Source organism: Cryptomeria japonica, chromosome 8, assembly GCF_030272615.1.
Source record: "Cryptomeria japonica chromosome 8, Sugi_1.0, whole genome shotgun sequence".
NCBI classification, from domain to species: Eukaryota; Viridiplantae; Streptophyta; class Pinopsida; order Cupressales; family Cupressaceae; genus Cryptomeria; species Cryptomeria japonica.
Window position 1 is genome coordinate 158,382,702 of NC_081412.1, and position 15,931 is coordinate 158,398,632.

The window sequence follows — 15,931 nt, forward strand, 5'->3', positions numbered from 1 at the left end:
GATACGTGTACTGAGATGGCGATATAGAGGTAATTTTTAAAGAGAGTGTACAAGTATGTGAATAAGGATACAGCTATATCACATTTAAATATAGTCACATGGAGTTGTGGCTACAGTTATGGGGTTGGGGATGTGGATGAGGACGAAGTGTCCTTCTCTAAACTCAAATTTCCTGGTGACTATGTTTAAATATAATTATTAAATCACATTCAGTATTGATGCACTCAAAGGATGTCAATCGTAATTTGCTGTTCATTGGCACTGCAAGTAAGAAGGCAGATTTTAACAAGCAACTGATAGATGAACAAACCTCAACAAGCTTGCCCTCATCCAATGTGTCAAAAATACTATGAAGAAGCTTTTCATAAAGCCGGACATTCAAATGATAACCATCTGCCCAATGACAAACTTCGCCTGTTATGTCACCCCGTGCAGGCCTTTCTGCAAGTGCAAGAGCAACTTCTCTCATAGCTTTCAAAGATTCTGTACGCTGAGTTACACTTGCTGGAGAAGGAAGACCCTAAAACATAGAAAGAAACATATGTAAAATAAGCTTATCAACCAAGAAAAAAAAAAAATTAAAATCATATTTTCCAGAACAAACATCTAGGTGACTCTCAAACAATATGTTCTTCATCATCCTAAATCAAATTAATATTAGTTTTAAAGTCATAGAATGATGCATGTTGAAATATGCATTCTATTACAAGGTATATGACCATTTGACAGCCTAAGATACATATTAAGGAAATGTTACCTCTCACAAACATGTACCTCAGCTTCTTCAATTTTCATTAGTAGAGCTCTCAATTCAGTCACCATCCTTTCAGATGCATCAATCCTGACGGCAGGGTGGTTCAGAAGCCCCTCTTCCAGCATATTTAGCTGATGTGAAAAGTTAACATGTATTAAATAAATGCGGCCTGCTATGTAGAAAAAGTGAAAGCATTCCCATTAAAATATGTTGCAAAAAGTGACTTATCACCTGCCGCTTTTGCCACCGTAAATATGACTTTTTGTCAGAAAAATCTGTCTGGGAGGTGGTGCACAAAAGTTCTAAAGGAATTAAGAGAGAATCCATTCGCTTGCCCACTCTACCTGCAGCAGCATGAATCAAACCCTCTCTTGTTCGCACATCCACTGCTTCAGAAATCTGAAAGAAATGAATTTAAACTAGACATGCTCAGGCAACTTTGTCAACTTGGAATTGATTAAGTTCGTATTATGTAATAAAATCACAACTATTACACAAAGCTCCTAAAAATTTGATTAGACATGTCAGTTATTTCATAACCACAACAAGGAACCTTCCATTTGTAGATTTTTTTCTTATCAGTTGAATGGTGTATATACTGACATGGCTAGGTGTACCCATTTGAATTCATCTACCTCTTTGGTAATGCTTCTTATTTTCTAGTTTACATGCTTCATGTGTGTTTGTTGGAGTTACTTTTAGCACTCTTGATTAGCTTATTTAAACTTAGTATGCTTAGTATGATGATCATTCATTGACAGGAATATAATTTCATTCTTTTGTTTGTCTTTTGGCATCAACCAACATTATTTTTACACCGCAAGATGATCCCTTCAACCCTTAGACCACAAACAAGAAAACACTTCAGCTCAATAGCAACTTCTCTGTTTGACAACGATTTATTTCTTTTTTAAGAAAAAAAAAAGCTAATCAATTTGATGCAAATTACCACTTCAACAACCACACAATCCAATCCCAGCTAGAGCTCTACCATTTTTTGTAGGTTGCTTGAAAAACGAAAATGGAGAAGAAAAAAAAAGAAAGGAGGAAAACTGATGAAAAAAAATTGCACAATATTGGCATTGTAAAAAGTCAGACGTCCCCATTAATGGTGTAACTGACAAAGAGGTAGTTCAAAATAATCAGCAGTGGTTGAAACCCCTTGTTGGATTTATCAAGCTTAAAATTTTGATAGAGCTTTGAGGGGCAACCATGGTCCAGCAAGGGCAGGTTGTGTATTACAAGACTCTCTAGGGAGGATGATTGGGGTCAGGAGGGAGACAGGAGTCTTTCTTCCTTGGCCCTAAGAACAATCATGAAGTATAAGGGGTGGCAGTGATTGAGGGTCTTTCCCTTGCTGCTTTGATTGGATACAAGAGCTGATTGTCTAAGGCAATTTATTATTAGTGACCACAGCACTAAACAAAATGTTTTAACCTAGCTGGCGATGTAGAAGTCTCTGGCATGAGGCTCTTGGTCAATGCAAAGGTTTGACTATGTTACCGGGTTCACCAATTCTGAGAATATACCCATACTGGACCAGATCGAGTATAGATCCTGGAACGGAACCAGATTGAGTATGAATCCTGGCTCTGATCCCTCCTGGAAATGCTCAGGGTTAATACCTGGGACTATGGATTTGTCCAAATCTACAGTCCCAGGGACAAACCCTTGGCAAACCCAGCAAACCCTGAATAAAAAATACTTTTTCCTTTTAAAAAAAAACAGATTTTCAGGTTTCAGGGCCAACTCATTGCAGTTAAGCTCTGTCAGTTTTCTTCTCAAAATTGTTTTCTCCGATCACAGTTAAGCTCTTTCATTTTTCTTCTCATAATTGTTTTTTGCCAAAGTTAAGCTTTTGTAAAGCTTCTTCTCATAGATCAGAAATGTCCACAACAGGATTTTGTTTAGGCACAAAATTGTTTTGAACATATGAATTCTGAATGATATGTATCATAAATTATTCCTCCATGCACTCTAAATTTGTATCTAAACATGCTGCTTGAATTAATATTCCACGGGTTGCACATTAGGCTTTAGATTCTACTATTCCAAGTACATCAAGATTTTATATGTGGGCTCATTAAGCAACCTGTTTGAAGAAGAAAGGATAACAAAAATTGCAGATTATTTGATAAATATCCACAGTAGAAGTTCCAGGCTCCAAAAGGAAAGGGAGACCGTGTGTGTGTGTGTGTGGTGTGTGTGACAGAGACTACTTGATCAATATCCACAGTAGAAGATACAGGCTCCAAAAGGAAAGGGAGATCGTGTGTGTGTGTTTTTATATACTTATATAAATGGACATAAAATGTGTTCTTTTTATTAACATATTTTTTTTAATTGGAAATTTACTTATATGTTTATATTAAGTATATTTACATATTAAATTTATTGTTAATATATTTATATTTATACTATTTTTCTATATTTTGAATATTTAATAAATATATTGTATGGCCAAACCCAGCTGTAACGAACCTGAAAATAAAATAAATATAAATATATTAACACTAAATTTTATATTAGTAAATTACCAATAAAAAAACAATATATTAGTAAAAAAAACACATTTTATGTCCATTTATATAAGTATATAAACACACAAACACACGCACAGTGTGTGTGTGCACGCGCGCTTATATAAATGGACATAAATTGTGTTTTTTTATTGGAATTTACTAATATATTTATATTAAGTATATTTACATATTAAATTTATTGTTAATATATTTAAATTTATATTATTTTTCTATATTTTGAATATTTTATAAATATATTGTATGGCCAAACCCAGCTGTACCGAACCTGAAAAAAATTGCAAAACTTCAACCATTAACATAGGGTTATAATTTTGATGACATTTTCCTTGCTAGGTGCTTCAAAGAACGCAATAAAGTCGCTAATCTTCTTGCCAATGCAAATCTTCTAGTCAGTGATCATGTTGAATCTGGCAACACATTGAGCTCTTTTCTTTGTCTAGACAGACCACCATAACATGAGTCTTAGTTCCCCCCCCTCCCCAATTTGGAGGCTCTGGACCAAGTCTACTCTTTAATTTGGCATTCCTGTATAAATACCAAAAATCTATGGCAGTTAATGATTTCTTTGGATAGTGATGTGCTTTGGTTTCACATCTCCCAAGTTGGGCACAAGGGGGATGAATTGCCATTCCACTTGAGCAAGCAAAGGACTCAGATGGATCAAATTTTAGTGAACTGTTTGGCTCGCATTTACTTTGTCTTTTCTGGTTGGCATCGTATTTTTTTGTTTTTCTTTTGTGCAGCGGCACTGGTTTCGTTGCAGGAATGGCAATGAGCAGGTCTTCAGAGTGGGATTTTCTGACCCATTCTACCAGGGTGTTGTCTCTGATAATTGTTTATGCGGCATTTTTAGTTATTTGGATGCCAAGGTTCTTGAATCAGTTAACTTTTCTGCTGGGTCCTAAAGGTTTGGATAACTCTCACATTTTTCTGCTCTTGGGTGTCCATTGCTTCAAATTCGTTCAAAAAATGGAGATGCTCATGCCACAAAAACAAGTCAAAGACTGCGTTTCATGTCCTGCTTTTCAACTTTTAAAACCCTATATCTTCTTCTGGTGCTGAGGTGCAACCCATGGGCAAGGGTGTTGTGGATTCTCAGTTGAAAGCTTTGCAGAGGTGATCTCAACGTTCTCGAGATAAAGTTGTTGGCCATTTTCAAATAGCATGAAGAGCTCTTTGATTTCTATATGGAACTGGTAATGGTAGTTAGAAATCTTGTGGCCTTGAACAAACATTGCAAGGTAGAGATAAATAATCTGTTTTCTATGCTCTCTCTAGCTGAAAGAGTTGTGTGTCATGCATCCAAAAAAAACCGAGACAATTATGGGTGTGCAGTGCACATGTCTTGATGATTGCAAGCCCAGATCTTTGTCACAGCAGTGAGAAGGCACAGGGGGTTGTGCAGGTGGGTTTGGTGGCTCTGTTCATGGGGGTGGCAAAGTTTCTGCTTCAGATGTTGCTGGATAAAACCAGGTTGGTAAAGCCCCTGTGATTGCAATCAAATGTTTGTTTCTTCCTTGTAGGCCAGGTCATCATGTTCTGTATTTTTCTTTTGTCGGTTTTACAGCCTAGTTTGGCTTTTCTCTAGCTTCTTGGACAAAGCAATGTATTTTGTTTTGGCTTGTACTTAGCCATGTTTGGTTGGACAGTGTATCTTGTCATCAAGAGCCCCAATAGAACCCTCACTTATCTCAAAAAATAATAATTCAAAGGTATGCACAATAGCTGCCAATTAATTATCAGTCCGACAGTTAAAACACATCATTTGTAATACAATCACAAAGCAGTAATATAGCCATAGAAATCATTTGCTGGAGAATTGTTTGAGATGTTATTGATATCTATTCAGGTGTAGTCGTCAGTTAATTGCCTCACTTGATATTTATATTCCTACACTTTTAAACGCATCATGACATAATGAGAGTTCTATCTATGATGAAAGTCCTAGAGGACTTTAAATTCAATCCATTTTCTTCAAATTTGAATTTTTCTTCTACAGCAAGTTCATCTGCTTATTCTATCAGCACCTGTCTTGCTTATGTTCTAACTGTTGAATTTTGGATATTGTGTATGTCAATTTTTAAAAGACAGGATACCATGTTATGAAGGATGTAAGTGCATTGATGGAGGCTACACTTCATATGTAAAAACCCTTCAAGGTTTAAACTGTTGTACCGAATTTGTTTGTTTTGTTTGTTTACTTATTTGCAATTTTTTTGGGTATTTTTGATGAGGGTTTTGCATAAAAAGTAATACATACAACAAAAAAGAAACTTCTGAAATTCGAAACTAATTATATTTCGGTAATAGATGACATTCTTTATTCATTCTTCTTCAATACACAGCACAAGATTGTTTACACCATGATAACATACCATTTTATTGATAAAACCTCTTTGAAACCCTTGCTGGCTAAAAAAGCAACAGGAAGAAGGCTCTGTAACTCCACCTTCCAGCTATGAAATTCCCAAATGATGATGCCGTATTGTCCTCCAATCCTTGGCACCTCCTTTGATTTTTAATAATTTTTCTGAAGCTCTTAATCCCAAAATCGTACCATATGAAGGTGTAAGGGTACGGCTGGTAGTGAACAGCCAAAAAAACAATAAGTACGGCCCTCTACAATCAGCAATTAAACCTTTTATTCAGCCAATGCAATCTGCTCAAACATTTGTCCTTAATCTGACAATAAATTCTGAAATTCATTCCTCCAATCAGCCCAATAATGACTCTTGAATGAAGCCAACTCCACAAGCAATATCAGGTGAGTATTTCACACCCTCTGATTGCTGCTACAATGAAGATGCTACGCTCTCCAACGCCGACAAGCTCAAAACTTGCAGAAACCCTTGGTTTCTCACAAATCCCAATGCTCCAGAGAAGAAATTATCAAATCAACAACAACATAATAAACCTTGTACAATTTTCACATGAATATATATTCTCTTTTCCCAAGGAGGTCGAAATTCCTTGAAAAAGCTCCTTTGTGTGATTTTGGCATAAGTAATAATATGACTTGTAATTTTCATTTAATAATCCAATAGATGGTGCAATAATATTTACATTCAATTTAATTGTTCAATTGGCCCCAACTGATGATACTATGACCCTTACTTAAGTTATAATATAAAACTATATTATAACTTAATAATATAAGCTCAAAAACCATTAATGTTTATTTAAACTAAATAAACATTAATATCTCCATTATTACTCAACATTTTTGAATGTCGTCTGAACTGGGAGCTGACATGATGAATCTGCATGCGACCATACTCCTTTACTAAAAATAGCAGGGGTCCATCTCTAACATCTCTAACTTACTATAAATAGTAAGTAATGCATACAAAGTCCTATAGGACCTCAAACGAACACCAATCCTACATAGCTCTAACCACTGAAGAAGTTGCATCCCTCAAGGGACCCTCTATCCAACCTCATTAGCCTATGAGTGTCTATGATAGGTCAATCTACACAGCTGACTGACGTCAACTAGAAGGAAACATCACATCATACTCTACAAAGCATGCAAAAATATCAAGGTCACAGGCTTCAGTGTCAATGTACACAAGATGTTTTGCTCCATGTGAGCAACACAGAATTTTTTTCTCTGCACGGGCTGGAAGTCCACTGCGTTCATTGGTTTTTATTATTTGGGGAGGTTATACAGTAACAACAATGCAGGTTCACACTTCAAGTTCATATTATTATTATAAAACACAGTGCAAGTCATATGCCATTGCAGAGGCAACAAAATTATACCTTTATATCAAGAAGGATACAAATTTTAATATTTTCCAAAGTTGGAAGTCACATTGTTGTGAGAGATGGTTCAAGTCCTAATACCATAAAACAAGATCAGGTGGAAGCAATAAGTAAGTATATTGCAAATATCACATGCCAACATGTGTAATCCTCCTCAGAACATTACAATACCTGGATATCAGTTATAGCCATTTGCAATTATACTTTATGATGAATGCAAAGGGACACAACAATCAAATTTTAGAAATAAGGCGTGACAATGCTGAATAGGGCAAGCAATAGGTGTCCCTCTTTTATTTTCATTGCCAAAAACTGATATAAGTTAGAGTGCAATAGTTTAAACCATTGCGAATACAGACAGTAAGCTCCCTAGCTATCATACACTTCGAGATGTTGTGTTTTAACATTAAGTGTTAATTGAAGTTCAAGCATTGGTGTATACAGATATCCACTGGTTGAGGTTGCTAACTCAATTATGGATTGTGTGCCTTAGTCATTACTGGAAACTTTCCACCTTTAACCATAACTTGCACTGTTCTATTGTCTTGAATTTATAAAGATGCAAGAAAGTTATTATCATTGATACTTTATTTCATTATGACGTTTTATCAGGATTCAACTGTATGGTTTTTGAGTCAAACACATTGACCTCCTACTTGTCACTGTATTGAATTGTAAGTGTTGATTCTTTGTAGACTATATACCTTGTTTACAATGGGTTTTAAGGAGATCATCAATAAAGTGTGCAAAAAAGTGTATTGGTCCCAAAACCATAAATATGGTTGTGTATTGCTACTGGTACAAGGGATTGTGTTGTGACCTTGCTTATAATGTAATTAGTCATTGAAGAAGCATGGTTGGTGACAGCAATAGTCATTGAAAGTTGTGATAATAAACTTTACAGCATGATGATAATGGAATGTCTTGTTGATCTCAGTGAAATCAAATCAAGACTGAATATCATGTAATATGATTGTATCTAAATAAAAAGCAAACTCATCATAGGTGTTCCTTTTCTTGTCAAAAGATGGTATTTGAATGCAAGCCAAGCAACGATGCTTTAGACTGCTCCCTAGCTCCCTGTATCATTGCTCATTCGATCATGAGTTTTTTTTCCCTTTTTTCTAATCAATTGCAATCATTTTGATGTAATGTGGAAACTGATTTTAAAAAATCCCTTTGTATTCATGTTTTGAGATTTGTGTCTACCATGCATCATAGAATTGTCATGATAACTATCTGAAATGAATAAACTGCTAAGGCAAAAAGAGACAATATTCTTACAGACTACAGATCTTATATCTCACAGATAACAGTTGTACTCGTTGCAATGAATTTTAAATGCTGAGTCCAAGACAGTGACATGACATGCTATAGATTTAGATTTTAAATGTATCTGACACTGAACAAATGCATGCATGAAAGACAGGACAAAGATCTTTATTGCCACTTGTGGCTTTGAATCTGCTACAAGATTTTTCAGCTACCTATAGATCAAATAGTATCTCTCATTTGGATTTTGGGAAGGAACTAGAAAGGGGATTTTGGAGTCAATGCTGATATACTTTGCCCCTTTGAGGTTCATCTTTGAATTCCTTTACCTCCCCCTTATACCAAATTAGGTTAGCAACATTTCAAAAAAAATCTCCTTGATTACCAAGAGATAAATTTGTTCCAAGAATTTTACCAGGTATAGCTTAATGAAATGCCATAAATACATGAGGAAACGGCCATTTTCCCAGGAATTTTCCACTTATGGAAAGCAGTTGCAGAGATGCATTTAAAATGTATTAATTAATTAAACATGCACAGCAAAATGCACATGGGCTTTATTGTTTGAAGATTGTAGACTTTATTATGCATTCCTATAAGAAATTTTGTATCTCATTCTTTAACATAACTGTAACTGAATAAACTGTAAAAAAATTTGAAAGTTCATTTGATAGGTCTTATGTATATCGATAATCATTTACTAAAGCACAGCTAATAAATCTAACAGTAATAACCTTTAAAGCACAAGGACAACTACAGGTTGTCTAACAATTTTGTAAGAAAATCCATCAATTGCAAGATATTCTATTACAGAAAACAACAAGTAAATTGATGCAAGGGACTTGCCTCCATCTGTATACGCATTATATCAAGTAACCCAGACAATCCTAGCGCTTGTTGAGGTTGAGGCTGAGTTTTCTCACCCTTGCTACGAGTAAGCTTCCTCATTAATTTAGATTTCTTCTCCTTCTTCTTTTCCTTGGTTGGTAGTATAAGACCACTAGATGAAATTCACTTCATTACATAAATTATTTGCACAAGAAAAAATATTTTTGCACTCAATCATGATAAATTGATTATCACCATATTTTTATACCTTAAACATAGAATACCTAACTTAAAATGGAACAAGGAAAATAATTACCCTGAGGCACCAGCAGCAGCTAATAAAACTTCATAAGCAGTTTCCCGAAGATCATCATCCAATAAACCTGCATCACGGACAAAACTTATTGGACAAAAATTCATTACAAAATACCCCATCATGACTAAATAAATATTCATAGGCTTACTTTGCCCTATCACAAATTATGGATGACTGAATTATAGCTATGTTCATGTCAAACATGATGTCCACAAAACTTACTCAATACTAGAGCAATGACATATGGTAATGAGAATAAATTTGAAAAGACTATTTCTTCAAAGTAAAATTTAAGCAGTAGCGTCACAATATGAATATGCATGTCCACTGCACCAAAACCACTTCTAATGTAGCTGCATGTCACACTTCATGTGATTTGTGTAAACGTTGTGTAAATTTATATCTCAAGACAAAAATATTGCAATGCCCAAGCCCCCAGAACTTGGCACTATTGTAGATCATTGTGGAAGATAACAGCTAGCTACTTTTTCTTATACCTGTTTTAAATGAAGGCAATGCTAGCAGAAGATCACTGGCATCATTCAAACGGCGCCTTGAAGTGTACTCCATTGATCCATCATCCTCCTCCTCATCCTCAAAATCATCAATCTCATCGTCAACAGATAATTGTTGTGAAGGTGCGGAACGAAGAGAATATGTTTTTGAGAGGCTTGCAGAAGAAGCTAATGATTCATTGTTAGAAATTTGAGGTGGTACCCGTGGAGGGGGTGGTCCAGATGATTCTGGAGTAGTCACCAAAAAATATGCCTTTCCTGACCCAGAACCAACCTGCAAATACATAAGAAAAACAATAGGTAGCACTATCTACTTCCAACAAACTGAATCTATAGAGATTCTAATTTTCAACAACATTTGCAATTAAAGCATCCTCATATGCATGAAAAGAAAATACAATTAAAGAGTAGTTCCTGCATAAATATCCTTCAAACTAGAACATTTGACTCTTAATGAATTTAATTTAAACTAGTGCTTCCAACTCGTTTATAGACAAAAAGTTTAAAATGAAAAGATCATTTTCTTTGAAGTGAGTATAAGATATCCTCAATTCATTCTAATGTCAACAATGACAAGAAATAGACTATGACATGAAATATTTAAGAGCAAGCTACTGAACACACTGCTCTGTCAAGAATCATATTAGTCTCTTTTCAGATACGTCACTTCCATATAGATCTCTCTATTGCACATCATTTTAGACAATGAAGAGATCTCCCAACAGATTCAAGATCTTGTTGACAAGGGAATATCATGCCTAGCTCATCACCTCATCGGAAACCCATCATGCTTGCCTAAAGGAACCAGCATCATCTAGCACACATCAACAATCTTTTGGACCAACTCCAAGGGCCATATACCAAGATTGACTTTAAGTTAATGTATCACCAGACCCTATTAGTGAAGATGCATAGAAGAAAACCTTCAAAACCTGAGAATGTCTGAGTGGTTAGTCATGCCTATAGGCCTGAGTTCTAACTAATAAGCGGGGCTATATTCATGCATTTAATGAAAGATGTTATTGGGCCTTAGCCCAGTACTTGTATAATAGTCAATGTGAAAGATATCTTTAGCAACACATGGTAAGAAACTAAAACATCTTCAACATTTCACACATGTACTAAAGATACTTCAGCAGCAGAAGTTGCAATATTCATTATTGCCTATCTGGATGAAATTCTCATATATAGCAACACATGGAAATAAGTTAGTCAATTGTCCCACCTTAATCTTCATTGAACTTCAAATTTTTTCAATGATGTTCAACAAGCATGCTGGCATAGGACCCCCCAAACACCAGCTGGCTGAAATTAAATTTTGACGGATCTTCAAAAGGGTAACCCGGGTCAAGCGGGTGGGGGTGGCATCATTAGAGATACAAAAGGCAACTTTTGCAGGCCTATGTGGTGAATCTCGAAATGTAATGTCCCCATTTTTGGAGAAGAATTAATTAATTAATTTAATTAGTTAAGTTGTCCAGATTAATATTATTTTTCATGGATAGCTTAATTAATTATTTTAATTAATAATATTAAGTTAATTATTTATAAAGTTATCAAATAAATTAAAATTAAAAGATGACTTTATATTTAATTAATTTAATAAAAGTGAATTAAATATTATATCATAAAGTCACTTCTAGAAGCTTCTAGAGATAGAATGAAAAAAGTATAAAGAGTGATCTAATTGAAGCTTCAAAGCAGCTTGGTTTTGTTGAATTGAATATTGATTGGATTTTGTAGAACTGAGGGGGTTTCTGCAGATCTTCATCTTTGGGAACGAAAACTCCCATAGATTGTATAACTGAGGGAGTGGAAGATCTCTCGAAGGGTTGCATTAACGAGGTGATACTTCAATCATCTTGATTGTGCTTAAATTGTGACCAAAGGCTTAACTTATTAAAGTACGATTTGGAGGAGTCAAGAGGAGACATTTTGGTGTCTTCAAAGGTTGTTCTACATTGGTGCTGTCTATACCTGCAGTTCACTGAGTTTATATCAGTCATCTTCAGACCTGCCACGGCTAGGGTAAAAAATTACGACTTTGTTCACGGAAGATCATATTGGCACCAATTTTAATTGAGGGCTCAAGGCGATTTCAATAGGAGACTGATTGAGGTGTAATTTGGGATGTAGCTGACCTTGAATCAGGTTTGAGACAGTTTGGATCTTGTCCTCCATACCCATGATTCTGCTAATATCACAGTGCTGAAGCACCATAATACACATTGGAGGACAGCGCTTATATTGGGGGCAAAGGGCGATTCACTCAGGAGTGTTTGGAAGAAGTAATGGAAGGAATTCAGTATCCAAATCAATTCTGAGTCCAAATCGAATCAGACATCTAACTCCCATGGATTTGCATCCTAGTCTTCCATCATGGCATCGAACTTATCATTCAGTAATAGCGATTTGATTGGGACATGACAGCGATTATTTTAGGAGTGGGGAAGAGAAGTTGGGCACTGGAAATTGATGAGATATCAGACCATGTACCAGTAGCAGGGGCAATCTGAAAAGAGGACCGAAATTGTCCAAGGAAAGATCAAAGGCTAGCGATCTTGCTTGCTTCTTCAACTATTCAGATAGGCGATTTTCCTTCAGGTTTCTTTGTCATCATTCTATGTACTATTTCAGATTGTCGTAATGTTCCTAGCTGCCCTTTGTTCTCAGAATTCCTGAGTAATGAATGTCAAAAGTTTTGGTCAATAGTAAGGACTAGTAAAGTTTATTCGGTCACAGTCTTTTTGGAATTAAAGGAGAAATTAAGTTGCATCCCAATTATATGTTCTGAAGGTTACATGACAATTGTATGATGAAATGTCAGCTAGCTCTTAATACATGTTTATGTGTCCAAACCGACTCCAAACACATCTTGCATTAGTTCATAATCATCCTAGGTGGTTATTCTATCAATTAGAACTTAGAAGTTGTTGATAGTCATTCGTTGGTGAGTATGTATGGTTCATATCTCTTAAATAAGTCTGCAAACTCAGAGACAGCAAAACAGTGTAACACGCAAATTTCTATAAACCGCATAACATGCAGATTGGGAAGACAGTTGTTAGCAAATATCCCTTGTATTTCAGTCAATACACTGCTGGTGATATTTCACGAAATCCAGACCTCAAGTTTTCCTGAGGTGGCGGCAACCTTCTACGGCATATCCCTCGCTAAGGACAAAAGATTGCAAAATGTCATCATTGAAGAGGACTCCAAATATGTGATCATGATGCTTCGTGGTGAAGCATCCCCGGGTTGGCAAGTGAAAGATCTCATTGTTAAATGTCATCACATACTTTCTACAATTGGACACATCAAACTCATCCACACCCTTAGGGAAGGGAATAAATCTGATGATAGGCTGGCCAACTTGGGTCTCTACACCAGTTCTTTTCAAACATGGACTACCTTGCATGAGCTCCCTGGGGATGTTCATGCCGCAATCCAGAATGACATATGCACAAATGTGGTGTAAAGATTTGTAATGTTCCCTTTCCAATATGTCATAGTTTTGACCTAAAAATCACAAATTACACAACTTAGGGTTAGTGTTTCAACTCTTACCAAATAATCTCTTGCTTAATATAGTGAAATCTTGTATGAAATCCTGCACACAAAATATAAGAGCATATACATAGATACATATTCAACTTATCGTTAGGATTAAACAACATTTCATTATTATTCAATTACTAATAGTACAGCACATACGAGTTGGGGAAAGAGACATGAAGGGTTTGCTTGGAGCCACTTCTACACCAAGCGCAAGATAGGTTGCCTTCTACAACCCTCTTGCTCCACTTGGCGGCTCGTACTAGCTTACCCCTCAAGTCCACTTTCTCTCCTAGTCTAACAATGTCTTGTGAGGTTAGGTAGAGAATGTAACCGAGTGACTTGACTCCTCAAGGTAAGGACTCTCAAGGTCCTAGACATCACTTGGCTCGTTCTAGAAGAGCCTACTTACAAGTCCGTCATCACCCCCCTATTACATCTCATACCCCTCCCCCACAAGGATGTATTTCTAATTTGCAAACATCCTTGCAGACAACTAAAATTGTCCTCGCCTAATTAAATAAATATTTTATTTATTTACTTCTTTTATCCTAAGCCTTCTATTAATTAAATATTTTTTTATTTATTTAATTAATTCACTAATCCTCTTCTAGCCTTTCCTTATTTAAATAAATATTTTTATTTACCTAAATTATCCTTTCCCTAAATTAAATAAATATTTTATTTATTTAAATGGTCCCGCCTCTTCAATTAATTAAATAAATCTTCATTTATTTAATTAATTCATTAGCTTTTTCCCTCCATGACAAATGTCATTTATCTCTAAATTTATCATTAGCCACCTTTCTAATATGTTCATATTTCCTATACCTAACCTCTAATCTAAGCCGACCATTTATCCCTCCACCTCTTAATCCTAGCCCTCCATTTCTAGGGTATTCTCTATAAAAAGAGGATCTTTTCCCTATCATTTCATAATCTCACTCATTCAAACGAAGCATCTACATACTACCGAACTACACAACCACAATCTGTTCTTTGTTGAGCTCTTTTGTGCACATAAAATCTGAGAGCGACCAACATATAAAAGCAAGATCAATGGAGATCAAACCCAAATGAGCATGTGAATGGTATAATCTTTCATATTTTGTGTTTTACATGTTTTTAGCTTCTTCATTGGTTTATGGTGGATTTCATTGTAGAACTAGGGTTTTATGTGGTTTATATCTTATTTGAATTCCCAATTTCACCATATAAAATACTTAGTTATCCTTTAGAGATGTATGTTACATATTCACACTAAATGATGTAGACCATGAATATATTAAATACATTTTAGCATGTCTAACTAGCATAAATGTAAGTTCCTAAGGTAACCGACTCATTATAGGACATGATTAACTCTAATTATTGTTACTATAATCAAATTAAATGATGACAGATTAGTGTCTTAATGCTGAGATCATAATGATGTGGGGTAAATTCAGAATACTAATGCTGAGATCATTATGTAATAATATTGATTTGACAGCCATATGATAGAAACAAATAAGATGTTACTTATAATTCTGAGATTAGATTGCACTGATAATAATTCAGTGGTGTAGATGTTACCAGCAGTCTGTTCTTCCTTGGTTCGATGATTCCCTGATTATCCCTTGTAAGTATGTGTCTGTATTGTGCCAAGAGGCTGGGATTTATGGACCGATTTAATGAAGAATGTCAATAAGATAATTTGTGGTTTCGGAATGTGTTTTTATCTAATCATACTTGAGTCCTGATTGAGAGGGGTCGATTCCCTTCTAAAACTATGCAAGTTGGGTATGATGCCTCCAAGAGACATACCTGATGTCTCTTCCTAACAAATGGATGGTTATCATAAATACTGAACGGTATTCTTATCGATTGGTACTTTGCTTGTCTTATCATTATTAATCGATGTTACTTTGAGTGTTGTTTATCATAAACATTGCTCCTTCTAATAGCACCGCCCCTTATAATATAATGCTGTGTTTCCCTTAGGTAATTATTATTAATCGTAGTTGATTTGTTGCATAACAGTTTGCCTTAACAGTCCGGGCCTAATTGATCAGCTTCGATGGTGTAATCTCTCAATCGATGTAGGGTCATGACAGTCCACCAATGAAGACTTAATTAGTTTCTTAATTGATGCCTCCCCTGATAGACCTCCACCTATGTTAGACCCTTTGTCTTTGTTAAATTCGTGCCCTAGATCAGTAATCAGATTTGTAACATTTAATCATGCCCTAGTTTATTAATCAGATTTGTAATTTAGTAAACTATAATCAAGTAAATTCAAGAATGAAACAAGGAACCAAGAGACAAACACAAATACCCTGGGAAAACCTCCAAGGAGGAAAAACCCAGCATTAAAGACCCACAGGTCAGATTATGTATTCAT

General features: G+C 35.4%; 1 protein-coding gene across 3 annotated transcripts in view; it reads right to left on the bottom strand.

Moving 5' to 3' along the window:
- LOC131044816 (protein unc-13 homolog) overlaps positions 1–15,931 on the bottom strand; it is a 193,899-nt gene that overhangs the window by 116,433 nt on the left and 61,535 nt on the right. For all 3 annotated transcript variants that reach the window (XM_057978251.2, XM_057978253.2, XM_057978252.2), the window contains 6 exons: positions 9,976–10,267; positions 9,479–9,545; positions 9,181–9,334; positions 986–1,153; positions 775–885; positions 311–520 (listed from right to left, as the gene is read on the bottom strand). In XM_057978251.2, coding sequence (XP_057834234.2) covers positions 311–520; positions 775–885; positions 986–1,153; positions 9,181–9,334; positions 9,479–9,545; positions 9,976–10,267 — 1,002 coding nt within the window. The remainder of the gene's footprint in view (positions 1–310; positions 521–774; positions 886–985; positions 1,154–9,180; positions 9,335–9,478; positions 9,546–9,975; positions 10,268–15,931) is intronic.